The sequence below is a fragment of the Lepus europaeus genome, chromosome 3 (assembly GCF_033115175.1).
Source record: "Lepus europaeus isolate LE1 chromosome 3, mLepTim1.pri, whole genome shotgun sequence".
NCBI lineage: Eukaryota > Metazoa > Chordata > Mammalia > Lagomorpha > Leporidae > Lepus > Lepus europaeus.
This window is the reverse complement of record NC_084829.1, coordinates 35908649-35934175: the sequence shown is the minus strand read 5'-3', so window position 1 is coordinate 35934175 and position 25527 is coordinate 35908649. Positions and strand designations below refer to the sequence as shown.

General features: G+C 51.0%; 1 protein-coding gene across 5 annotated transcripts in view; it reads right to left on the bottom strand.

Moving 5' to 3' along the window:
• Positions 1–970: 970 nt before the first annotated feature.
• ZNF76 (zinc finger protein 76) overlaps positions 971–25527 on the bottom strand; it is a 31034-nt gene continuing 6477 nt past the window's right edge. For 2 of the 5 annotated variants that reach the window (XM_062185995.1, XM_062185994.1), the window contains 13 exons: positions 15612–15780; positions 10574–10654; positions 10408–10485; positions 8703–8902; positions 6615–6731; positions 6327–6402; positions 5624–5749; positions 5326–5505; positions 4386–4619; positions 4127–4290; positions 3330–3494; positions 2323–2436; positions 971–1822 (listed from right to left, as the gene is read on the bottom strand). In XM_062185995.1, the coding sequence (XP_062041979.1) occupies positions 1718–1822; positions 2323–2436; positions 3330–3494; positions 4127–4290; positions 4386–4619; positions 5326–5505; positions 5624–5749; positions 6327–6402; positions 6615–6731; positions 8703–8902; positions 10408–10485; positions 10574–10654; positions 15612–15684 (1713 nt within the window). In that variant the 5' untranslated portion in view covers positions 15685–15780 and the 3' untranslated portion in view covers positions 971–1717. Of the gene's footprint in view, positions 1823–2322; positions 2437–3329; positions 3495–4126; positions 4291–4385; positions 4620–5325; positions 5506–5623; positions 5750–6326; positions 6403–6614; positions 6732–8702; positions 8903–10407; positions 10486–10573; positions 10657–15611; positions 15781–25527 lie in introns of those variants that run through there. The other 3 variants (XM_062185996.1, XM_062185997.1, XM_062185998.1) reach the window with 3 other exon arrangements.

The window sequence follows — 25527 nt, the reverse complement described above, 5'->3', positions numbered from 1 at the left end:
ACTGGCTCTAAAAGGCACACAGCAACCTGGCCACTCTGGACCCAGAAGACACAGACTGGGAAGCACTTATCTGTGTTGGGGCCCAGCCCCAGGGGTCCTGGCAGTGGCACTTGGGCATCAGGGCCACCCACACCTTCGGATCCAGCACTCAAGAGGGTGTGGAGTCACCCACAGAGAACAGTGGTCATGGGTGTTAAAGTCTGGGCCAATTCTGAGATACACTCCCCTCCCCCCACCCTGAGCATGCCCCACCCGTTTCCAAGGTGCTGGTGGTGACAGCAACTAGGGCTTTCCAGGTATCCCAGGAGGGGATGCCTGGGTCAGGGGGCTGGGGTTACATTCCTAGGAGGCAGGAAGGGGCTTGGGGCACTGTCTTTACCACGGTGAGAGAGAAAAAGAGACATCTCTAATTACTGCAAATATCCTGTCCGGCCAGGGTTGAACCCAGAACTTCTTTTATCAAATGCCTTCCCCACATCGCTTCCTCTGGCTGGGAATGGCCTGGTTTTACCACTCGCTTTTCAAAGTGTCTGACTGTGGCTTTGCTTGGCGGCCCCCGAGTGCGTAACAGAGCCAGAACTTCAGCACTAGAGGCAGCAGACTCTGCTCCTTGAACCTCAGCAACCTTGGCAAAGGTGGTCCTCAGCACCTCTTTATGCTGACTCTGCTCTCTTGGAGCGGCGGCATGTGTGGGCCAGAGGGTGGAGGGTCTGGGGGCAGAAGTCCTCCAACCCAGCCATCCTGAGGCCTGAGCTTCAGCCAGAGCATGGAAGCAGTGGTCACCCCGGAGCCACAGGCTCGGCTTTGGGCAGGAAGCCACTGGAGCTCCTCAGGGCCTACCTTACAGCAGGCCTTCCTCCCTGAGATGCCCCAGGTAGGCCAGTCTCCCGGGTCTGGCGTGGAGGCTGAGCGGGGCTTGTGCCAGGGAAGGAGGACTGACAGCTTCACTGGATGAAGGAACCAGGTGGAAACTTGGGAACTTTTATTAAATACTCATTCACCCATTTGCCACCACCACCCACAGCAGGAAAAACAAATTATCAAAATGGAATTTAAAAAACAAAACAAAACAAATTTAACCCAATCCCCAGCAGTCTATATACAGGGCTGCTCCCTGCCTCTCTGGGCCGGGGGCAGTTGGGGGTGGTGAGGGCTGGGCACCTTTTCTCCAGCCACAGGCCCCTGAGGAATTAATCTGACTGTGGTGGCAGGAAGTCCCTGGTGCCAAGTGGCCAGGTATCTCGGCTGGCCTCTGGGGGGTGGGGTTGGGGTGGTTATTGCTGGGGGCGGAGTGGGGCCAGGCTGCGCCTGTTCTGCCCCTACTGGGCTGAAGAGCTGTCTGCTCTCCCCCTGGTGGGCCGTGATCAGTTGGGGTGGAGGGCCAGCCCCACAACCACCCAATCTCCACCTGAGAAGGGAGGTGAACTGAGGGCAGGAAGTGTTTCCTCTGGAGGGCGGACGGCGGGTGCCCAGCTGACTTCGAGGGGAAGGCTCTTCTTAGCTCCTATCGTGACACACTCCCCCGATTCCAGCCTTCTGGCCTCCCTCTGGGGCAGGCCCCATCCCTTTCACTTAGGCTGCTCTCCTGCGGCCTTCTCGCCCCAGAGATCTGTGTGGCCACCTCCCCGGTGTCAGCCACAGCTAGGGCCCTCGGAGGCAAGGATGCCTGTGCAGCGTGGCACCTCCTCCAGCACGGTGCGGAATCCAGGCCTCAGGCTCAGCAGCCACTCTCCGACACGGTTGTCTCCAAGGTCACAGCCCCTTGCTGCATGGCAGCAGTGGCCACGCTGATGGCGTCCTCTAAGGTCTGCTGCTCCTCCAGCTGTGCAGAGGAAAGGAGAGACTGAGACCTTCGATCCCAGCCTCTAGTGCAAGTAGTGTGCGGTCCACTTCATCAAATCTCTCCCATCTACCCAGTGACACACCCCAGGCTCTTAGAAGGGCCCCAGTAAACAGGAAGTTCACACAGAAAGTCTTCTTAGGCTAGGCATGGCCAGGGAATCATGGCAGGATCCAGGGCCCAGCTTGCTCACAGGAGAATCGCTGGTGGGCGAAGACCTTAGTGATCACCTACTTCAGCCTCCTTACTGAGACAAGAAGGGCCTGCGACCACAGCACTGATAACAGCTGGAAGAGGATTCACACTGGGCCTCGGCCAAGAAAAGCTCTCGAGACAGACGTGTGGATGTAGCAGAGAGGAGTTCCTCCTCGGAAAAGGGCTCTTCTTCAGCCGGACGTGCTTCCCTTCAGGATCCCCGCCTAGCCCCTCCCCATCCCTTTCCCCTCTCTGGGGGTGGGATCCCCTTTCCTCCCTCTACCCACCTGCACTGCAATGTGGGTTCCGTTGGCTGTGGCCAGTAGCGCCACCTGTTGGTGATGAAGGGATGCTACACTTGAGTCCTCAGCCACCACAGTCCCAGAAGTAATGATCGTGACCTGAAACACAGAAGAATGAGGTCTATGGAGCCCGTGTTGTGGAGCAGCAGGTGAAGCCACTCACTGCCTGGGAGGCCTGCACAGCCAGCATCCCATACGGGCGCGCTTCATGTCCTGGCTGTTCCACCTTCCATTCAGCTCCCTGCTAATGGCCTGGGAAAAGCAGCGGAAGATGCCCAAGTGTTTGGGTCCCTGCACCCACGTGAGAGACCCAGATGAAGCTCCTGGCTTCGGCCTGGCCTAGCCCCAACTGTTGTGGCCACTTGGGGAGTGAACCAACAGATGGAAGATCTGTCCCTTTCTCTCTTTCAAATAGATAAATCTTTAAAAAATGTAAATTAGAAAGAACATTTTTTTAAAACATGAGGTCTTCCCACTCATCCACAAGATTCTCCCCACCCACACACTCAAAATAAAAACATCCCTCCAAGCAAGGCAGATGGGATAGCTGGGAACAACCTGAGGGAATGGATAAAACCATTATGGGTCAGACTAATTAGCTTAGGGCTGAGAGCAAAGGAGGTTGGATTTTTCCCAATTTAGAGCCCAGCTTAATTTAGGGATTTTGAATCATACAAGGCAAAGCTGTGGGGAAAAAAAAAAAAAAACAAACCAGAGTAACTGAATCTCCTCATTTGAAAATGGAAAAGTGATCTATCTGCAGTCACAGCAAACTAGGGATAGACTGACATCAAGAAGCTGTTTCTTGACTCCCAAATGCTTTAAGGGCGGAAGCAGCTGCTGGCCCAGGGGAGCTGTGGGGACGGTCCTTTTCCGCAGGGAATCTGCGTCTTCCTAAGAGGCTTGACGGGGTTAGCCTCTGTTTTATTGCCCACCCAACAGAAAGGAACGACAAGCGAAGAGGAAACCCCGAGCAAACCGCCTGGTCATACGGGCTGCGTCTGCGTGCCATCGGCGCTGACCATGGTGACCGTGTGCGTGCCAGATGTGGTCAGGTCGTCATCATGACTGGGGATGGCGAGGGTGGTGCCGCTGTGCTGGGTCACCATACTGATGGCACTCCCCAGGGCCTGCAGGTCCTCTGGGGAGAGGCTGACCTGCCGACAGACGGGAGCAGGTGGGCTGGGAGTGCCAGCGGAGGGTGCATCTGTTTTCCTGGATGAGGCTAGCTTATTGGTGAGCCAGGATAGCTTTATATCCTGGGATGGGGGCGGGGGGAAGCCAGCAGAGAGAACAGGTCCCCGGTTGCTGAGAGAAGCTGCGCTAGAGGAGCTCTGCTGACCTCTATTTACCACCACTTTGCTTCCGGGTCCTGTTGTATGCAATTCAATCTCCTCGTCCCAACAACTCTAGACGGTGCCACTGACAGGTATGGGTGCCGCCAAGGGTCACGGTGGGACCAGACCCTTGGCTTCCAGACCCCACTCCATGCTCTGGCCCCTCTACCAGCATGCCTCTCTGCAGGAGGACAACCAAGTGTCTCACTCAGAGGACTGAGGCCTGTCAGCGGCCGAGTAAAGAGTAAATAAAACTACTAACTGCTCCAGAGCCTTACATGCAGAGCTAGAAGCATGTGGAGGAGGGGCTGTGCCCCAAGATTTGGCCCCTTCAGCCTTGGCTCCAAAACAGGAGAAGCAGGACTACTGGAACTTCAGGGCTCTCCAGAGAATGGGAGGAGAGGGAGCAGACAAGAACGGCCCACTCCGCCCCTGTCCCCCAGGGCGCGTACCTGCTGGGCGCCATCCTGAGTGATGAGAGCCACCTGGGCAGCCCCGTCTTCCTCAGTCACCATGGCCACCTGGGTTGGGATGTCGTCACCCTCTTCTTTCACCTCCGAAAGGTAAGTAATGCGGGGTCGTTTGGGTGGAGGGCTCTCCTCGGCTGCAGAGGCGGCTGGGAGACAAGAGCCCAGGTTGACACCTGTGCTTTGGATGCCATGGGGGAGGCCTGGCTTGTCCCCATTCGCACCCCCTGCCCGCTCCCCTCACCCTCCAGCTGCTGTTGCTCATAAAGGGCCTGCTCGCTCTCCTCCGTGGCCTCCAGCTCGCCGTGGGCACTGCGCTTGTGCATGGCCAGGGTGGAGGTCTGCCGGTAGGTCTTGCCACAGGTGCTACAGGTGTAGGGCTTGCAGTGTGTGTGCACCACATGGTGCTTGTACAGGCTCGAGTACTCGGTGAAGCGCTTCCCACAGCCTGGCACGGTGCAAACGTATGGCTTCTCCCCTGGGGACACTGGGCTGTGAGGGGGGTGGGAACTGGGGCTGGCAAAGGGGAAACTAGGGGGAAGGGGGAGGGAGGTGCAGGGCTGTGAAAGGAGAGCCAGAGGGAGGGAGAGGGGCTGTGGCTTGAGATTATGAATGATCAGGGTTGGGAAGATGAGAGGAGGGGCCAAGGCTGGGGTGAGTCAGGGGCTCCTGGGGGTCCTGGGGCTTACAAGGTTGAGGGTGGGAGGGTTCAGAGTGTGAACAGAAGAGGCAGGGGCTAGGGAGGATGCCTGAAGTGTCAGGCTGCACACTGCCCACGCAGAAGGCCAGCCGGGGGATGTGATACTGGAGAGGCGAGGGTATGCAGGAGTCACATGGACGGTGGGCGAGGTGGGGAGCTGAGAGTGGCATCTCATCTACTTCCCTCTCATCCATGACCCTGGCTCCTTTTCAGGAGCTTGGCAGGATGGGGAAAGTGTAGGGTGGGGAGCTGAGGGACCCCAGGGAGAGAGAGCTAGCGATACCCATCATGGTGGAACTGACAGGAAATGGAGGCACTGCTCACTGCAAGGCAAACACGGTTCTGGGGATCTCTACCCCAAGACCAGCCGGGAGCGGCTAGCAGGGAAGGGCTTTAGGCTAGGAGTTGAGACTGTCTCCAATCAGCAACCTGCAGAGGGGGCTGGGGCCTCAGAGGGGTGGTCCTCGCATGCTGGCTGGCCCACCTGTATGGATGCGCACGTGATTCTTGTAGTTGGTGGCACTGGTGAAGCCACGGCCACAGTGGGGTTCGGGGCAGGTGTAGGGCCGCTCGCCTGTGTGGGTGCGCACATGGACCTTGCGGATGTTAGACGTGGTAAAGGAGCGGCCGCAGCCCTCAAAAGGGCACCGGAATGGGCGTTCACCTGTGCAGACAGGGGTTGTGAGGGGCAGCTCAGGCGAATGGGACGGTTCCAGGTCTAAGTCTGGAAGGCGGGCTGAGCTCCCTTTCCCAAGGAACGGTGTGGTCAGGGCCCAGCCTACCAGTGTGGGTGCGGACATGCTTCTGCAGGTCTCCTGAGGTCTTGAAGGCCTTGCTGCACAGCTCCTCTGGGCACTTGTAAGGTTTCTCACCAGTGTGGGTGCGAACGTGGCTCTTCAGCCCATAACCTGTCCACATGTGGTGGGGAGGGGAAGAAGAGCACCCAGCAGGGCCTCAATCTCCACTGTCCACCTCATCTGGAGGTTTCTGTCTTAAGGTGTGCTCCGGGAAGTTCCAGAATTTCTCTGGCTCAGGAAGCCCATGTTTACTGCTATCCCAATCCCACCTGGGCGCATAAGGGATGCTGGGAAAACCCACTCTGCCCTCCTTCCCTCTCCAGAGCAAGCCAGAGCCATGCCAGAACACGAACATGAAGGGGAATCTCACTGCCCATGGCTAGAGGTCCTCGTTTCACAGAGGGAAGGTAAAGCCCACGGAGACAGCACGGCCCACCTCCCACCGCGTGGCTGGTCAGCATCAGAGCTGACACAGAGCGTAGATCTCTCCAGCAAGCCCCCCAGATCTCTGGTGCTGGCCAGGACCATGCTGCCTTTCACTTCTGCAACAGGGCTGCCTCCTGAGAGCGCCCTGCAAGTGTGAGTGCTCTCGCAGTAGCTGCTCAGGAGTGGGGCTCCCCAAGCTCGTCTAGAGCCCCTGCCCTCCAGTGTACGCAGTCCGCCTTCAGTGTCCATCCAGGCGGGTTACCTGTGGCAAAGGCCTTTCCACAGCTGGGGAAGTCACACCTGTAGGGGCGGTCACCCGTGTGAGCTCGTTCATGCACCTGTGAGGACAAGCAATCACACTTCAGAGGGACAAGGGCGCGGCCTGGGCCTGCTTCCCGTCCCTCCACGTGTCCACGTGTCTCACAGTCCCTGTGCCGACACTTCCGCCCCTCGTCTCTGGCCTCCGGCAGCTGGTGTGCTACCACAGGGCAGTGAGCAGTTCCAGCAGAGCTGAAGGGAAGACCACTGAAAGCTGCGCCAGCGCCCGTACCTTCAGGTGATGTGCGGTGGTGTAGAGCCGCCCACAGCCCTTGTAGCCACAGCGGAATGCCCGGTCTCCAGCCTGCTGCCCTTTGCCATTCAGGGGAGCCTGGCTGTCCTGCAGAACCTGAGGAAAAAGCCTTGGGGTCCCTCCATGGACTCCCCCTCAATGAAGGACAGGGAACAGGAGGGCACAGGGCCTGGCTGGCAGCTCAAGACCCAGTCAAGAGGATGACGCCTGACCGTGGCCTAGGGGTGGAATGGCATATCCTGATGGAGAAGGAGCAGATGCTGTGGTGAGCCAGGGCTGGCACTGGCACCCCCACCCCTCTCTGATGGAGAGAGGGGGACTGTCACAGGGGCTGTGACAGCCGGGTAACATGGGGAGAGGTTTGTCTGAATGCTCACGCTGAGTCAGGCTAACTGCCAGAAACCCCCCTTTCACCCTCACCCACCTAGGAGGCTCTGGCTGTAGACAGCTCTGTTCTCTGGCTGGAGGAACCCCCTTCCTCCCCGTGGGACACCTGTGCTCAAATGGGGCCTTAACACTGGGGCTTGCTGTGGGGAAGAGCTACCGAGGTTCACAGGGCCCAGAGAGAAGCAGCCATGACGACAGGAATCTCAGCAAGGGCACCCAGCTCACTTTTTTTTCCCCTTAAAGCACAATGGGACCTAGGGCTTCTTTCTATAGAATTCAAGTCTGAAGTTTATATACATACATACACACACAGAGTTTACATACAAACATATATGTATATGTTTATACACCCACACACATATAGACAGAGAGAGAGACAGACAGCTCCCACCTATTGATTCATTCCCCAAAATGCCTGCAACAGCCGGACTAAAGGACTCTGCCCAGGAAAGTGAACGAGCAGTGAGGGCCCACTATGGCCAGAGGATGGTGGGAGACGGAGGCTCTGGCAGTGCCCCCGGGAGTGGAGATGAGAGGGGAAGGCTTGTCAGCTAGCGGGCACAGGGTGACTGTCTGCCCTCACGGTGAAGATGCCACAGCCCTTACCGGAGCGCTCCAGTTCCTGATTCCACCTTCCTGCTAACGTGCACCCCGGGGGTGGCAGTGATCCCTCAAGTGCTCGGGTCCTTGCCACTCCCGTGGGAGACCCGGATGGAGTTGCTGGCTCCTGGCTCCCGCCTGGCTGATGTGGGCATTTAGGGAGTGGACCAGCAGACAGAAATCTTTCTGTCTTTGCCTCTCTGCCTTTCAAATAAACATAAAAATAATTCAATAAAGCTCAAGTCTTCCTTCATGAGCAGCTAGTCTCAAATGTGGTCTGTGAAACACACCACAGGGGTCTGCACGGCTGTGCTTCCTTTTGAAGAGATACGAGGATTTCCCTCTTTTCCCCAACCACACCGCTGCACTAGTCTACCAGTCTCCGGGGGGAAGCTTCAGGAAGCCCTGCCACATTCACGTGGAAGCCCCGTGGTCCAGCCCAGGGAGGCAGCCCCGGGCCTGAAAGCTCAGAGACCCCTGTACTCCTGGTCCCCACACAGGTGTGAGCACAATTCCAGCGGATGGCGCTTGGACTGGCTGACGCTGGGACAGCCAGGGTCCTTCTCCTCTTTAGCCGAGCGACTGTGTGGGCCTCACGCCCAAGAATCCTGGCTGCTCTGTTTCATGTGCCCTCACCATTGCCTACTGAGGCTATTTTCCCAAATGACTGCATGAGTCAAAGAGAAGAAATAAATACAAGAGCATCTGACTCCAGTGGATTGGAGACTAATACAAAGAGCTTTTGTAATGGCGAGAGCTTTCCCAAATAGCACAGAGGATTAGTACAGCAGCCAAAGCAAAGTCGAGCCTCCCTTCCTACCATACGGATGTCACTGTTTCTTACAGAGGCCTTCCTCTGCAGAGACACCATAGATAAGGGTGAGCATAAGTAGCTGTCAGCGGCCTTGGCCCTGACCCGTGAGCGATGAGTTGGGGGGAGAACGAGGGTAGAGGGGCAAAGGGAGTAGCCCAGGCTATGCCCAAGCACAGGGCTGCCCTCGTCCCCAATAAAGTCCTAGCAGGGCCAAGAGGCAGTGGGCAGGTGTGAGTGACAGACAGCGTCAGGCTGTGTGTGCTCACTTTGCTGGCGTACTGCTCCAGGGCCACCACTGTGTCTGCACTGAAGCCCTCGTCGTCCTCTGCCGCGAGGTCCTCCAAGCCCACCTCTGTCTGCACAGCAAGGATGGTGCTGTTAGACGGCACAGCCACGGGGTGGTGAATGTAGGCAGTGGAGCCATCTTCCAGCTGGACGGCTTCCAGGGCGCTGGGGTCATAGCCCTCTGCAGGGAACACAAGGTTAGCCCCGAGGCTGCACAAAGGGAAGAGATACAGACGGTGGCCTGGCTTTAGGTTCATGAGTGGTACATACACCAAGGAGGGTTCCAGGATTCTGTCTCTCCTTGCCCCCCACCCTCACCGTGGTGAATCACTCTTTCTACCCCTCCTTCTGCAGCTACCTCTCCAAAGGATGGGGTCTCCTGTGGTTCACTGCTGGGGAACTCAAAAGCTCCGTGAGGACCCGATGGGAGACCATCATCCTCTTGGCCTAGATGACCACAGGAGCCTCCTGGCCCGTTGTCCTTTCCCCGCTTCCAGCTCCTTCCACGCTGCAGAGCATTCGGATGGATCTTGATCATGCCACTTAACTGCCTAAACGTTTCCAATACTTCCCACTGCTATCCTGACACTCAAGCCCCGAGTACTCTGGCCCTGCCTTTCTCTCCTGGGCTGCATCTCATGCAGTCCATCCTCATACCAGTACTCCAGCTCCCAGCTTTTTGAATGGGCCATAGCCCCAGGCCTGCAAGTGCTGACCCTTCTGTCTGCAGTCCTGAGCCCTCCCTGTCACCCAGCTTCCCCTAGCTAAGTCCACTCCATCCGTCAGCTCTCGGCTGCATCACTTCCTCAGAAGCCTTCCCTGAGCCTGATCCCCATCTGTAAATATGTTGTCATCGGGGACAGCTGTTTCACTTCTCTTTTCCCCAAAAGACTGCAAAAGCAACATCTGAGTCTGTTCCCCTCTACGTGCTCCACACCAAGTGCACTGCCTGGCATGCAGTAGTCACTCAAGAAGCTACTTGTTGGGGCCGGCGCTGTGGCGTAGCGGGTAAGGCTGCCACCTGCAGTGCTGGCATCCCAATTGGGCGTCGGTTCAAGACCTGGCTGCTCCACTTCTGATCCAGCTCTCTGCTAAGGCCTGGGACAGCAGTAAAGGATGGTCCAAGTCCTTGGGCCCCTGCACCCACGTGGGAGACCTGGAGGACGTTCCTGGCTCCTGGCTTTGGATCAGTGAAGCTCCGGCCGTTGCGGCCATTTGGAAAGTAAACCAGCAGATGGAGGACCTCTCTGTCTGCCTCTGCCTCTCTGTAACTCTGCCTTTCCAATCAATCAATAAATGAATGAATGAATGAATAAATAAATAAATCTTTAAAGAAGTTACTTATAGAAGGGATAAACTGTTAATTCTTCAGTCCCTTAGGAGCGTCATTCTTGAATATTAGGAAGGTCTCAGGTGATGTCTTTAGGTCCTATCTGAAGCTCTAAGAACCTTGTGTCTGTGATGGAACCACATCCCACGCTACTGAGGTTCAAGGCTGGCAGAAAACAGCCGCTCCCGTGATGTGCACCTGGAAAGGGAGGCTGCTAACCCAGGTGAGCATGTATGTACCTTGGAGAACACAGCCCCTGCATCTACAGCCCAACCTCCAGTGTGTTACTCCAGCCCTCAACCTCTGTCACTTCTGCCCCGCCTCCTTCCCTGCTGGTCACCGTAACTGTGACCCACCTTTGGGTGTACGGTGAATATAGGCCATGCTGCCATCTTCCAGTTGTACAGGCTGTCCATCCTCAAAGGAGAGAGATTCTGTAATGAGAACATTGCCCGCCTTTCTCTGGATCTCAGGGCCTGGAGAGGGCCCAGGTCTCTCTCTCTCAGGGCAGGATGTCCTCACCTTTCTGTACCGTTACTTGGTGAATGTATGCTGTGGTCCCGTCCTCGAGCTGGATCACTTGCCCTTCAAGCAGCTTCTCTCCTGTGGAGGTGAGAGGGAGAAAGGGCCCAGGCCCAGAGGAGGACTAAGAGATGCCTGCCTGTCTGTGGCAGAGGCCTCTTGAGTCTCAGGGCTCCAGCCTGCAGGTCTAAGCCTGGTAACATTCTCTGCCTTCCCTCACTCCCTGCCTCCCCAGGGCTGAGCCTCAAGGCCCTGAGGGTGAAGACATTCTGCCATGTAGGAACCCTACATCTCCCAACAGAACTCTCTCCCATTACTTACTCATAAGAAGAGCAACTTCATTTATTAGTGCTATCAGCAAAGTGGAGACTTCCAACCTAACAGGAAGCTGCTGAGTTGAACAAGGGATGCCCTGACACCTGCGAGGGACTGAATGGGTCAAAATTAAGTGATAGCTCAAGCTAACAAAATCAAAATACACCCCCTCATCCTTCCCTGTGGCAGCATGCTAACACCAGAGCCTCCAAAAAGGCAGAGTCTAGCACTGTGGGTAAGAGCAATGGGCTCTGGAGGCAGCCCACAGCTTCCTTCAATTCCAACTCTACCTCTTATTGACTGTGATCTTGGATACCTCACTTAACCTCTCTGTGCCTCAGTTTCCTTCTAAAATGGGGATTAGGGGCTGTCATTGTGGTACAGTGGGTGAAGCCACTGCTTGCAATGCCAGCAATCTATATGAGCATTGGTTCAACTCCCAACCTGATCCAGCTCTCTGCTAATGTGCCTGGGACAGCAGTGGAAGATGGCCCATGTACTTGGGCCCCTGCACCCACATGGGAGAGTTCCTGGCTCCTGGCTTCAGCCTGGCCCAGCCCTGGCTATTGCAGCCATTTGGGGAATGAACCAGTAGATGGAAGATATCTCTTTCTGTCTCTCCCCTTTCTCTGTCATTGTGCTTTTTAAATAAATAAATCTTTAAAAATAATAAAAATGAAGATTAAAAATTGTCTTTTCCTCATAGAGTTGCAGTGAGAGTTAAATGAGTTAAAGAATATAAAACATTGGGAACAGTGCCAGGTACAAGGTCAACCATAAATAAACTTTGGTTTTTATTATAAGTCCAATCTGTATTTTAAGGAAATGGAAAGTAAAGCTATGTGAGTGAGACTATTCTGCTATTGTATGTTCACCTAGGCTTTGTTCCACTGCTACTGCTAAGTAATGCTTCCTCTAGTGGCCTCTGATATATTCATTTCAATCTTCTAATAAAGAATTGACTCATCTAAGGCGACACAACAAGCAGCAAAAAATTAGCAAGACCTCAGATTTCCTAAGATTTTCTTTTTATCTTACTGGAAAGTACTTCTAAAAGGCCTACAAACTAGATTTACACAGTACTGCCTGCACAGGTGCAGTGAGTCTGAAAGAGGGAGAAAGAGAAGAAGGAAAGGGAGGCCGAGAGTAATGACCAGTGACTTGTTCGTCCCTTTCTTTACTAGGTTCAGTTTAGGAACGTGAGCCAGTGTGATCTGGGAAAAGGACCAAGCAGACACTCTGATCCAGCTCTCTACTTCGCCTCCTCTTCAGAGAACTCCCCAAGCTTGCCCCCACATGGATTCTTCTTGTGATCAGTAACCAAAAAAAAAGTCCTACAACCCAGCCAGAGGCAGCGTGGAGCAAAGGTAAGAAGTAGGAAAGGCAGCTGAGATGGGGGCAGAGGACCTGCTCCCTGCCCTCCTACTAAGAGAGCAGCAGCCTACCCTCACTTTCTCACTTTGTCCACGCTGGCAGGGGCGCCAGCACTTGGGACTCTGAACTTCCCAGTGGAGCTACTGCTGGCTCAGTAGGTATTGTTTTAAGGCAGGAACAAAATATTGCAAAGAGTTGTTAGAGAAAAAATTTCAACCTACAATTTGCTCTAACAATTGGAGACTATAATGGATGAGAGCCTTGAACCCCATCATAGTGGGGTGACCCCATGTCCCATTGGCCTGGAGCAGTCCCAGTGCAGTCATTAACAGTACACTCTTCCACTCTCAGCAGCACTGAGTTTGAATGATGCTTTATGCTCAACCTAATTATAAATAAATCCCACAAAATTTAGGGCTTCTTGCTGGCTAAGCTGCGTGCACACAGAGCTGCCTGCTGATAGACAAGTATCTCCATCAAAAGCATCAGAGGGGGCCAGCATATCAGCGTGGCAGGTAAAGCAGCTGCCTGCAACACCGGCATCCCAAACATGTACTGGTTTGTTTCCTGGCTGCTCAGCTTCCAATCCAGCTCCCTGCTAATATGCCTGGGAAAGCAGCAGAGGATGGCCAGCATACTTGGTCCACTGCACCTATGTGACAGACCTGGATGAGGCTCCAGGCTCCTGGCTTCAGCCTTGGCCCTGTCCTGGCCGTTGCAGTCATTTGGGGAGTGAACCAGTGAATGGAAGTTTCTATCTCTCTCTCTAGCTCTAGCTCTCGCTCTCTCTCTGTAACTCTGCCTTTCAAAAAACAAAAATAAAAGAGCATCAGAGGGATTCAGTGGTCTGTCAGTTTACCACTGGAAAAACTGCTGTGTGCAGGTATGTGTGTGCATACAAGCACACACGTGACACTATGGAGGAAGCAGAGAACAGAGCTAGCAGGAGTGATGAGACAAAGATACAAACGGAGAGGCAGGGCAACAAAGAGACCTGGACATAAGAAGGAAAGACAGAAGAGAGTGGCTTTCTCTGGCCAGAGGTGATCATCTGCTTTTTATTCATTCATTCAACCATGAATTCTTCATGAAAAACTGAGGCTTGGGAACAAAGCAGGCCCACGGAGTAAACACAATCCCACCTAGGGCTCTGAAATTCTTCCAGTCCACAAGACCCTTGGTGGCGGGCTGGTGTCACGCAGAGGGTTTCAGCCTTCACAAGTATTCTAGAGACGTGCCGCTCTCAAGAGCACAAAGCCAGTGAGAACGTGACATAGAAGATAGAGTGACTCCCCAGTCCCACGGGAAAGAGCTTACTGATGAGATTCGGGCAGCTCTTCAGTCGTCATCAGGAAATAGACAATTTAAAATGAAATCAATGAACAACTTCTCTGTAAACTTAGCAGTTGAGATTTGTTTTGGCAATGTGCCGAAATGAAGGAGGGGAATGTTGCAAAGACAGTGTGTTCATGAGGATGCTGCTGCTCAGGAATTCCCCCCCCCCCCCAAAAAAAAAAAAGGTCAAATAGGGGCCAGTGCTGTGGCACAGTAGGTTAATCCTCTGCCTGCAGCGCCGGCATCCCATATGGGTGCCAGTTCGAGTCCCAGCTGCTCCTCTTCCAGTCCAGCTCTCTGCTGTGGTCTGGAAAAGCAGTAGAAGATGGCCTATGTGCCATCTTCTGCACCCATATGGGAGACCGGGAGGAAGCACCTGGCTTCTGGCTTTGGATTGACGCAGCTCTGGCTGTTGCGACCATTTAGGGAGTTAACCAACACAAGGAAGACCTTTCTCTCTGTCTCTCCCTCTCACTGTCTATAACTCTACCTCTTAAATAAATAAATAAAATCCATATATATATATATGAAAAAAAAAAAAGGTCAAATAAAGAGCAGGAAGTGGGGAACATGTTCGGCCTAGTAGCTAAGCCACAGTTAGGAAGCCCACGTGCTGTGTTGGAGCGTCTGGGTTAGAAACTTGGCTCTGGCTCCTGATTCCAGCTTGCTGCTAATGAAGACTCGGAGAGGCAACAGAGATGGCTCAAATGATCGGACCGCTGCCACCTATGTGGGAAGCCTGGATTGAGTTCCTGGTACCTGGCTTCGAGGCCGAGTCTAGTCTTAGCTGCTACTCTGGGAAAGAACCAGCAGATGGGAGTGTGCACTCTCTCTTTCTATATAATTCTGTCTCTTTCTATCTCTCAAATACATACTTTTTTTTTTTTTTTTAAATTAAAGAGTAGGAATGAGCAGTGTTTGCCTAGTGTTGTCCAAAGAAGTCACGATGGCACCTAGCGTGCCTGAGATGGCGGCAGGAAAGCGGGAGTGTCCTTGCCTGCAGGCCTTGCCCTCAGCAGTACTCTCTTGACTCCACACTACCTTGATCTTAAGCTCTTAAGTGTGGGGAGCACTGCCAGATGAAATACGATACGCCTAGGTAAATCAGAATTGCAGATAAATGACAAACCTCTTAGTGCAGGTAGAGCACCCTTATATGTGAAAATCTGAAATGCAAAGTTCCAAAAATCCAAAATATACTCACACCCAAAAGTTGCAGCTTTTGGAGCATTCTGGATATCAGATTTTGGCACCGGGGATGCTCAACTGGTAAAGTCTGCACAAATATCTCAAACTCCAAAAAAACTACAAAATCTGAAAATCCTCCAGTCCCAAGCATATGGGAAAAAGGGATATTCAATCTGTACTCAGTAACACTGCTTTAGTATTTTTTTAGTATTTAATCTCATTTTAAATATTTATTATTTTATTTATTTAAAAGAGAGATGGAGAATTTTATACATGTCTGCCTCATGCAATATTTGGAACATACCTACACCACAAAAGTATTTGTTGTTATCTGCAATCCAAGTAACAGGTGTCCTGTATTTCATTCCTGGCAAGTCCCAGTGTCAGAAACCAAGGTGTGAGATACGTGCATGGGTGCTCCCTGTGAACCCGGAAGAGCCTCCTTGTGCACAGCAGATGTTTGGTAAATAGTCTGAGTGCTTCAACTTCTTGACCTAAAGGGATGGCCTGCTTCTAGAAAGCTCTGAGAACCTGGACAGGGAATATTTGAAAAACAGGAAGTCACAGCAGCACTGTGCTCATCCACTCCAGAAATGTTTATGAATTCCTCACTACATGTGAGCAACTCGGCCCCCGGGAGGTCTCGGCTCCTCCCGCCAGGCCAGTCTGACTTTCTAGCTTGTCTTTTCATCCAGCACCACCTGGACGTCTCAGGCAGAGCGAGAGGTGGTGGTGGGCAGGGGGGTGGCGAGACTCTTAGAAGGGCACATCCCTTCCCAGAGGCTGTGGGACAAGGCAGGATTCTGAGGTCTCTGGAAAGACTCACCTTTGACAGCTTGCTGGATGTAGGCTGTCGTCCCGTCACTGAGGGTCACCGTCTGCAGCCCCAAGCTCTCCATGGCAAACTGCTGCTCGTGCACTCAGACATGAAGTTGGCTTCTGGCCAGCACCGAGAGCCACAGCTGAGGTCAGAGACTTCCTTCTGGGTCACAAATCTGAGAAAATGACAGGATCACGTTATGAGTTGTGCTGTGCAGCTTCCTCTTGCTTCGAGGACACACAGGGACAGAGTTAATGAGGCTACCCAAGAAGAAAAAGGATACAAACTCTTCAGAGTAGAGAACTATGTTGGTTTTATGGAAAGAGTTCAAAATATGCACACCTAAGAGTTCTAAAGGTTGAGCATGCCAATCAAACTGGCTGTAAAGGAAGAGCTGACTGATCAAAACCCACTCTGAAACTGGCTCCCCTTCCAGGGGACCCCTGTGACGGGCAGGCAGCCAACCCCGCTGTTGCAGACTCTCTGTGCCCACCCCAAGACCTCTCTGTGCTCAGACCCTGGTGACAATCCTCAGGGCACACCCCACAGGTATCACAGATGGAAAGAGTTCCCAACAGGACTCCTAGTGTCCCCCATGACCCAGGCCCACTCTGCTTTCCAGTTCCCCATCCCAGGGAAGGCATCTCCTTCCACTCGGAATTGGTGGGGCCATCCTTGAGTGCTCCTCTTCCCTCAGAAGCCCAGGTACTCATTTCAGGCAAGTATCACCTCTCGACTATTCTAGAAGCCTCCTCACTTAGGTCCTCAGATAAACTCTCGCCCGTTTCCAACTCATTTTCACATGGTAACCTTAAGGAAATAAAGCACAGATCTAAACACACCACTTTCCTGATTACAGCACTCCAACAGCTTTCTACTGGCCTTGCAATCTCCCTCACAGGCCTGCTGTGAATTCCGGAAGCCCTGGGTGCCATCTCCTTCTAGCACTCACGGCCCTAGGCTCACCTGCTTCAGTACTTAGCACTGTCGGTTGAACCTTTACTGCCTAACAGACTCTGAGCCCTAGTCTGCTTTCTGGCTCACAGCGGTTTCTCCAGCAACTGGTACTGTGGGCTCTCCGCAGATCCTCTTAGTGTGATTCACGGGAGCTCTGGCCCTTACTGCTGGCAGAATTTCCTCTGCATCACGGTGGTGTGGAGCCACCTCGCTGCAGGCCCCCATGCTGTGAAGCCTGCAGGAGGCCCACAGCCTCTGCTCTGGGTTTGGACTTGGAACCTGGCCCATTTGAGCGTCATGACCTACCAGCTGATATCCTGCTGCCCACTGCGTTTTCACATCAGAGCACACAGAGAGGATATTTGTACATCACAGTGTGGATTCTGCTGCTTGAAGCCAGCAGTAATCAGTTGGGGTCTGGCAGTCCCAAGGGCTGAGAAGATCAACGTCTCAGCATAATTACAACCCATCTTCAACACACTGGTTGGTATTCTCCACCAGAGGCGTGGCATCTCAACTAGAATTATTCATTCATTCTATCCATAAACATTTACTGAATGGACTAAGCTCCAAGGGGCAACATTACTACTAGTAAACACTACCATAGACTTAACCATGTGCTAGGCATAGTAAGGATACTAACTCAATATTTCTCACAGCAACCTTCTACTTGCACACTATTATTTTCCCTATTTCACAGTTGAGGGAATTGAGTCCCAAGACATAAAGTAACTTGCTCAAGGTTGCATAATTAGTAAGTGGGAGAGGAGATCTGAACCTAGGCCAGAGGATCCAACATGTTTTTTATTATGCTGCCAAATACAGTTTCTTGGAGCTGGTTGTTTATGAACCAAGAAGCCACCTAAAGATAAATTTGTGGTGTATGAGCCTACGTACTTTTCTAAAGCGAGGGGAGCCCAAGGCTACCATCAGGGTCTGAAAAGGACTAAAGGAAAGAACGACTGGTCAAGATGGAAATTCTGATTTTTGATCCATTTTTTCAGACCTATTAGGGTTCTAGTATGGACCATAACCTTGCCCAGAGCCCTGAAAACCCCTACATGGTCCTTATTTCATGAAAGCTCTGGTCCTGTCCTCTATGGGTCTGTCCCATGACACTCAACTTTCATTTTTTTAAAAAAGATTTATTTATAGGGGCCAGTGCTGTGGCGTAGTGGGTAAAGCCGCTGCCTGCAGTGCCAGCACCCCATATGTGTACCGGTTCACGTCCTGGTTGCTCCACTTCCGATCCAGCTCTCTGCTATGGCCTGGGAAAGCGTGGAAGATGGTGCAAGTGCTTGGGCCCCATACTGCATGGGAGAACGGGAGGAAGCTCCTGGCTCTTGATCCAAGAGCTTTGGATCAGCGCAGCTCTGACCTTTGCAGCCAACTGGGGAGTGAACCAGTGGATGGAAGACCTCTCTCCTCTCCTTCTCTCTCTGTGTAACTCTGCCTTTCAAATAAATAAATAAATCTTTACAAAAAATAAAAATTTATTTGAAAGGCAGAGTTACAGAGGGGGTTGGAAGGGAGAGAGATCTTCCATTGCTGGTTCACTCCCCAAATGGCCACAAAGGCCACAGCTGGGCTAGACCAAAGCCAGGAGCCAGGAGCTTCATCCATGTCTCCCACGTGGGTGGCAGGAGCCCAAGCATCTATGTTTCCCATCTTCTGCTGTTTTCCCAGGCATATTAGCAGGGAGCTGGGTTGGAAGTGGAGCAGCCAGAACATGAACTGGTGCCCAGATAGGCCATCAGTGTTGCAGGCAGCAGCTTAACTGGCTACACCCCAAACCAGGCCCAACTTTCAATCTTCTAATCAGGAAGAGAAATTCTTTTAATAACTTTAGCGTTAATAGCATTACATCAGAAATAAGGACACATGTGAGAGATGCATGTGTCGAAACAAAAAGCACACTGTGGGTTGAAGAGGCATTGCAAACTGGCCTCAAACCTTTATGGTTGGGCCCCGTGGCTCCTGAACCGATGCCTGGGACTCTGAGGAAGATTAGTGGCGTGATAAAGAGCATAGGCTCTGGAGTGGGCATCTGGCACAGCGACACTTGGGCTGCAGTCTCAGCTCTGCTTCTGGATCCATCTTCCTAACCTGCACCCTGAGAGGCTCAAGTGCCTGGATCCCTGTCATCCATGTGGGAGACCTGGACCGAGCTCCAGGCTCCTGGTTTCAGCCTGGTCCAGCCGCAACTGTTGCAGGCATTTGGGGGGTGAACCAGCAGGTGGAAGATCTCTCTGTCTCTCTTTCAAATAAATAAAGAAAAATTAAATAAATAAAAGGGCGCACAGGCTCTGGAGTCAGCCAGCTTGGGTTCCAATGCAGGTTCTCCCTCCTAGAAGTGCCGTAGATTTGGGCAAGAAAATGAACCTTTCTGAGGCTTGGGTGCCACTTCTAATAAGATGGGGAAAACAGTGGCACCTGTGTCATGGGTTGCTGTAAGGATTAAATGAAGTCACATGTCAGCATGTAGCACAGTGCTGTCACACAGGAAGTACTTCAGAAATCCTGGCTCTGAGGAGGAGGGGAGCCAAGGGGAACCTAAAGGGAACGTTTTTGGTGTAATGTGTATTTCTGTAACGTAGCCAGGAGTGGCAACAGCCTCAGACTAGAAGTCTGCAGCACTGGCTTCTAATCTTGATTCTATCTCCTATGTCTGCCTTTTTCCCTGTAAAACGAAGCACTGGCCTAGATGGCCTTAGGAGCTTTTCTACTGTTCATTATACTGATCACAGACATACCCCTCAATATGTGCCAGCTACTGCTTAAAGCATTTTACCTATAGTAACTTAAAAAAAGAAAAAAATTATTTTTATTTGAAAGGCAGCGTGACACAGCAAGGGAGAGACCAAGAGAGATCTTTCACCTGGTGGTTCATCCCCCAAATACCTGTAAGAATCAGGGCAGGGTCAGGCTGAAGTCAGGAGCCCAGAACTCTGTCCAGGTCTCCCACATGAATGGAGGAACTCAAGTACTTGAGCCATTATCTGCTGCTTTCCTGGGCACACTAGTAGGGCTGCATCAGAAGCACCGGAGCCAGCAGGCACTCTGATGGAGGATGTAGGAGTGCCAAGCAGCAGCTTAACCTACTATGTTATAGTGCTTGCCCCTACGTTAACTGTTAGAATCTTAAAAATATCCCTGTGAAGAAACAGGCACATTCTGCCCATCATACAGGTGAGCTGACTGATAATAATTTGCCCAAGACCCCCACACCTCCAAGGGCTGACTCCAGGATTCAAGGCCAGGCTGGCTGGTCGAGTCTGCACCTCTACTGCTTCCTTCAGCTAATCTACCGTGACCGGCACACTGTCAGCATGGAGAACACTTGAATATGGGTTGTTTAACTTCCATCTCAGCCACTGAAACTTAAACCGAATCCTTCTTGGCCTGCCTGCAATGGTAAGAGGGAATAGCTGGTAGCCACACTTACCAAAATAACCCTTCTTGGACTCAAAGAAAACAAATCTCTACGCCTTTGCAAGTTCTCCGGTCCAGGCAAAATAATCTCAACTCACCCACTTTTCCTCTCGAAGCCTCATAATACTAACATTTAAAATAGCACACTGTTGCTCTCTAACCTTCCCCAATCCCCAGAGCTGGACTGCAAGGGGTGAGGAGGGTGCTGCCCTGATGCCAGGTCTGTACCAATGCCCGGACTGCCATTTTTTTCCCCCTTCCTTTGAGTCTGGGGTGGGGAACACCTGCCCCTTGGGCTGTATAAGGCCCGTGAAGTCATTTGGTTTGGTTCTGCCAAGGCAGCCGCAGGATGGACCTGAGATAAATCTGTAGCAGACTAATTTTAAGTTGATAATTTTGTACAGCCTGCAGATGTTAGAAAATCCAAACGGCCCTTGGCAGAAAAAAGCCTCCCCATTCCTGCTTTAAATGATGGTTTATTCTGAATTCTGCTGCACTGGCACCAAACTAACAAGAGTGACATGGGCAGAGCTGAGTTACTGCTTCAGGATGGCTGTATCGGAAGAGTTCCTGCCTGCACTTGCATTTCATAACTCTGGTGGCCCTCGGAGGAAGGGCATGCAAGTGGCTGGGAGTGGGGGTATGGCTGCTTTTCTACCCTCAGAGGGTATAAGGTTTACCAACTCTGTAATGACCTGAAGTGAATATAGGGAGAGACAGACTGGGCAAACAGGAGATCGGTAACAAAAAGGCCAGGACCTGGGGCCAGCACTGTGACATAGTGGGTAAAGCTGCTGTCTGCAGTCCTGGCATCCCATATGGGTGCCGGTTCAAGTCCTGGCTGTTCCACTTCCAATCCAGCTCTCTGCTATGGCCTGGGAAAGCAGTGGAAGATGGCCCAAGTCCTTGGGCCCCTGTGTGGGAGACCCAGAAGAAGCTCCTGGCTCCTGGCTTCAGATCGGCCCAGCTCTGGCTGTTGCAGCCATTTAGGGAGTGAATCAGTGGATGGAAGATCTCTCTCTCTCCCTCTACTTTTCTGTGACTCTGACTTTCAAATAAATAATCTTAAAAAATAAAATAAAAAAAAAAAGGCCATGACTCAAAAGGGAGCACTCTTGACCTTCCCAGAACCAGCAAGCAAGTCTACTGACTGCAAATGTGAATGAACTTCGCTCTGTAATATATCAGTCTGTTTCTTAATGTAAAACATACATTAGAATTATCGGGGAGAAATAACATTTAGAAAAACATCTTAGGTATTCCGCACTTTTGATTCACTCTATGAAACAACACACACTTAGACTGCTTAGACTGCCTTCTCAAAGCAGAAAAATAAGGGATGTGAAAGGAGGAAACCGAAGAGCAGCTACAGTATTTGTTTTTCTCCATTTTGTCACGGTTGAGATCTAATCTGATCCACACCCAGGCTAGGCTGTGCTGACCATGGGCACCTGTTTGCTATTGCTTCTGCCAACCAGAGCTGCCTGAACACTGGGAACAAGGCCTTCTGTACCCAGAGGACAGCCGTATTTAGCAATCAAGAAAAGGAAAAAAATGAAACATTTGTGTGGAAAGGGAAGAATGTTCAATTTTTGACTAAAAAAACCAATGACTTAATTTTCATTCAGAAAATTTCTCACTTTCAAACATGGAAAACTTCTCATAGATGACAAAGAAACATTAGGTTGCGAGGGGTGAAGGCTGATGGAAACCAGTGGCCAAGCAATTAGACCCAGATTTGGAAAAGCTGCAGTAAAATGATTCAATATTTGTTATTACACAAAAAGACTTCAATGCACACCAAAAACCCCGATGAGAAAAAAGAAAATCAATAACAGAAACTTACATTAATATGATATAAATTTAAAACATCAGCTGAATATCTTTCTAAAAGACACATTGATTTTAAAACTCAATCACTTTTAGGTATGGTTCCTATTTGGCTACTGCAATTTTTAATATATTTGAATTAGTCACAGAAAGGGAGTAATTAAGTAAAGTAGATTATTTCCAATCCCAAAAGGCTATGAAAATACAGACCCCAAGGGCTGGCGCTGTGACGTAGTGGGTAAAGCCACTGCACCAGTTCAAATCCCCACTGCTCCACTTCCGATCCAGCTCTCTGCTATGGCCTGAGAATGCAGAAGATGGCCCAAGTCCTTGGGCCCCTGCACCCATGTGGGAGACCCGGAAGAAGTTCCTGGCTCCTGGCTTCAGATCAGCTGTTTGGGGAGTGAAACAGCGGATGGAAGACCTCTCTCTCTCTCTCTCTGTGTAACTCTTTCAAATAAATAAATAAATTTTTTTAAAAAGAAAATACAGACCCTATTATTACAAACTGTTATGCATTTAAACTAAAATAACTCGAAAGCTTCCCTCTCTGTGTCACTCTGCATGTCAAATGAATAAATCAATCTTGGGGCAGGCATTGTGGTGCAGTAAATTAAGCTGCTTCTTGGGACGCTGGCATCCCATAGTGGAGGTGCAGGTTTGAATCCCAGCTACTCTGCGGATGCAGTTTCCTGCTAATGTATCATGGGAGGCAGTGGATAATGGCTTAAGTGCTTGGACCCCTGCCACGCACATGAGAGACCCAGATGGAGCTTCAGGCTCCTGACTTTGGCCTGGCCCAGTCCTGGCTGTTGCAGGCATTTGGGAAGTCAAACAGTTAGTGGATGGAACATCTCTTTTCTCTCTGTTGCTCTCCTTTTCAAGTAGAGGAACATAAACAAATAAATAGTTTTTAAAAAGTTCACAGAAAAAATCTTTCACCTAATTTTCAACCAAACATTTAAGTGAATTTTAACACCTTAGCTTTGTAGACACCTTAACATGACAGCCACGGCTCGGTTTTAAGCCTGCCTTTAGTAATGAAAAGAGAAATCCAAAGTAAAGACATTTTGAAAGTATTATCCTAAGGATAAAGTTTACATCAAGAAGCAAGCTGGAATTCAGTTTCAGGTCACTGGTCTGAGAAGGGCTATTTGGAAATGAAACATTCTGGGGACCAGCACTGTGGTGCAGTGGGTAAAGCTGCCACCTGCAGTGCCAGCATCCCATATGGGTGCTGGTTCGAGTCCTGGCTGCTGCACTTCTGATTCAGCTCTGCCATATCCTGGGAAAGCAGAAGAAGATGGCCCAAGTCCTTCAGCCCCTGCACCTGCCTGGGAGACCTGGAAAAAGCTCCAGGCTCCTGCCTTAGGATTGGCACAGCTCTGGCCGTTGTGGCCATTTGGCAAGTGAACCAGTGGATGAGGACCTCTTTCTCTCTCTGCCTCTCTGTAACTCTTTCAAATAAATCAATCTTTAAGAAAAAAAAAAAAAAAAAAGAAAAGAAAATGAAACATTCCATCAAGGACCAAGTCATCATATTTTCTTGTTATTTAAAAATCACCTTGGGCCGGCGCCACGGCTCACTAGGCTAATCTTCCGCCTTGCGGCGCCGGCACACCGGGTTCTAGTCCCGGTCGGGGCACCGATCCTGTCCCGGTTGCCCCTCTTCCAGGCCGGCTCTCTGCTGTGGCCAGGGAGTGCAGTGGAGGATGGCCCAAGTGCTTGGGCCCTGCACCCGCATGGGAGACCAGGAGAAGCACCTGGCTCCTGCCATTGGATCAGCGCGGTGCGCCGGCCGCAGCGCGCCTACCACGGCGGCCATTGGAGGGTGAACCAACGGCAAAAAGAAGACCTTTCTCTCTGTCTCTCACTGTCCACTCTGCCTGTCAAAAATAAAATAAATAAATAAATAAATAAATAAAAATCACCTTGGGACAAAAAGGTTAAATTTTTGTTTCACCATCAGCTCATTAAAATGGAACAGCTTGCAGATCCCCACTAGGAAGTGAAAGTAGTTTGGACTTCTGAAACAGAAGAAAATCAAGTGAAAGAGTTTGTTAAAAAAAATCAGGGGCCAGCATCATGGCAGAGCAGGTAAAGCTGCAGCCTGCGATGCTGGTGCCCATGTGGCTTTTACCTGCTATGCCACAGTGCCGGCCCCCTCTCCCTTTTCTTATTATCACAAAAGACGTAGTTACATCTTTGATTTATATATATATATAAAATATACATATATATATATTTGAAAGGCACAGTTATAAATAGAGAAGTTCTCCCTCTGATAGTTCATTTCTCAAATGGCTGCAATGGTGAAGCCTGGGCCATGTGGAATCCAGGAGCTTCACGTGGGTACAGGAGCCCAAGTAGCTGCGCCATCCTCCACTGTCTTCCCAGGGGCACTAGCAGGAAGCTGGACTGGAATTAGAGCAGCTGGGACTTGAACTGGTGGCCATATGCAATGCCAGTGTTGCAGGCAGAGCCTTAAACTGCTACATCACAAAGCTGGCCCCTGATATTTTTAACTTTTTCAAACATAAGGGAAGGAATTTAGCCTACTGTTCTTTTTAAAGATTTATTTAAAAGGCAGAGTGAGAGAGAGTGAGAATCTTCCAGCTACTAATTCACTCCTCAAATGGCTACAACAGCGAGGGCTGGGCCTGGGTGAAGGTAGGAGAGTAACCTGGAACTCCATCTGGGTCTCCCATGTGGGTGCAGGGGCCTAAGCAAGTGGACCATTTTCTGCTGCCTTCCCAGGTACATTAGCAGGGACCTGGATGGGAACCAGAGCAGCCAGGACTTGAACCTGTGCTCTGATATGGGGTGTCAGTGACACCAGCAGTGTTTTTGTTTTTTAAGATTTATTTATTTATTTATTTATTTGGAAGTCAGAGTTACAGAGAGAGAGGGAGAGACAGAGAGATCTTCCATCTGTTAATTCATTCCCCAGATGGCCGCAATGGCTGTAATGAATGAAGTTACAAAGTGAGATACAGAGGCAAGTCATGTTGTATTTGGGCTTCTCAGAGATGAACAATTCACTGGAGGACAAGCTCGGGGGCAGTGTTAAACCAGAGACACTAGAAAAGAGACCTGACTTACAGGTGGTGACAGTCTAATGTGCCTTTAGGCTTTGAATGACCCCTCCAGCACCATAGATCTTTCTGATTCGGAACTATAAGCAGGAGGCCTGAGAAGGCCAAGTACTTCTACCAGGGAAACTGACAACTGCATAGGACTCGAGACCCACAGACTTCTACACCTTGAGTGACAGCTGCCAGGGCCAGAAGCACTTTCGTTTGCCAATGGCTTTAGGAAACAGCAACTGAAGCAGGTTAAGGCCATTACTTAAGGATAATGGATTCAGCTGTACTTGAACTTATATCGCTTCCCTCTAACCCTGGGACAAAGGTTTTGTATTCCATTAAGCGGTAGATGCAGATTACACATCCACTTTAAACTAATTTTGTGGATGACCTAACAATTAGGATGAGCTATACCTTGTATTCTTGTTTACCTGAGATTTTCCTCACAATACAGTAATTCCCTTCATCCTCAGTTTGCTATCTGCGGTCCAAAAACATTAAATGGAAAATTCCAGAAATATGTCAAACATTCTAAACTGCACACTGTCCTGAGTAGCAGGATGGATTTTTCATTTCATTCTGCTCTGTATGACATGGGAGGTGAATTACTCTTGTCT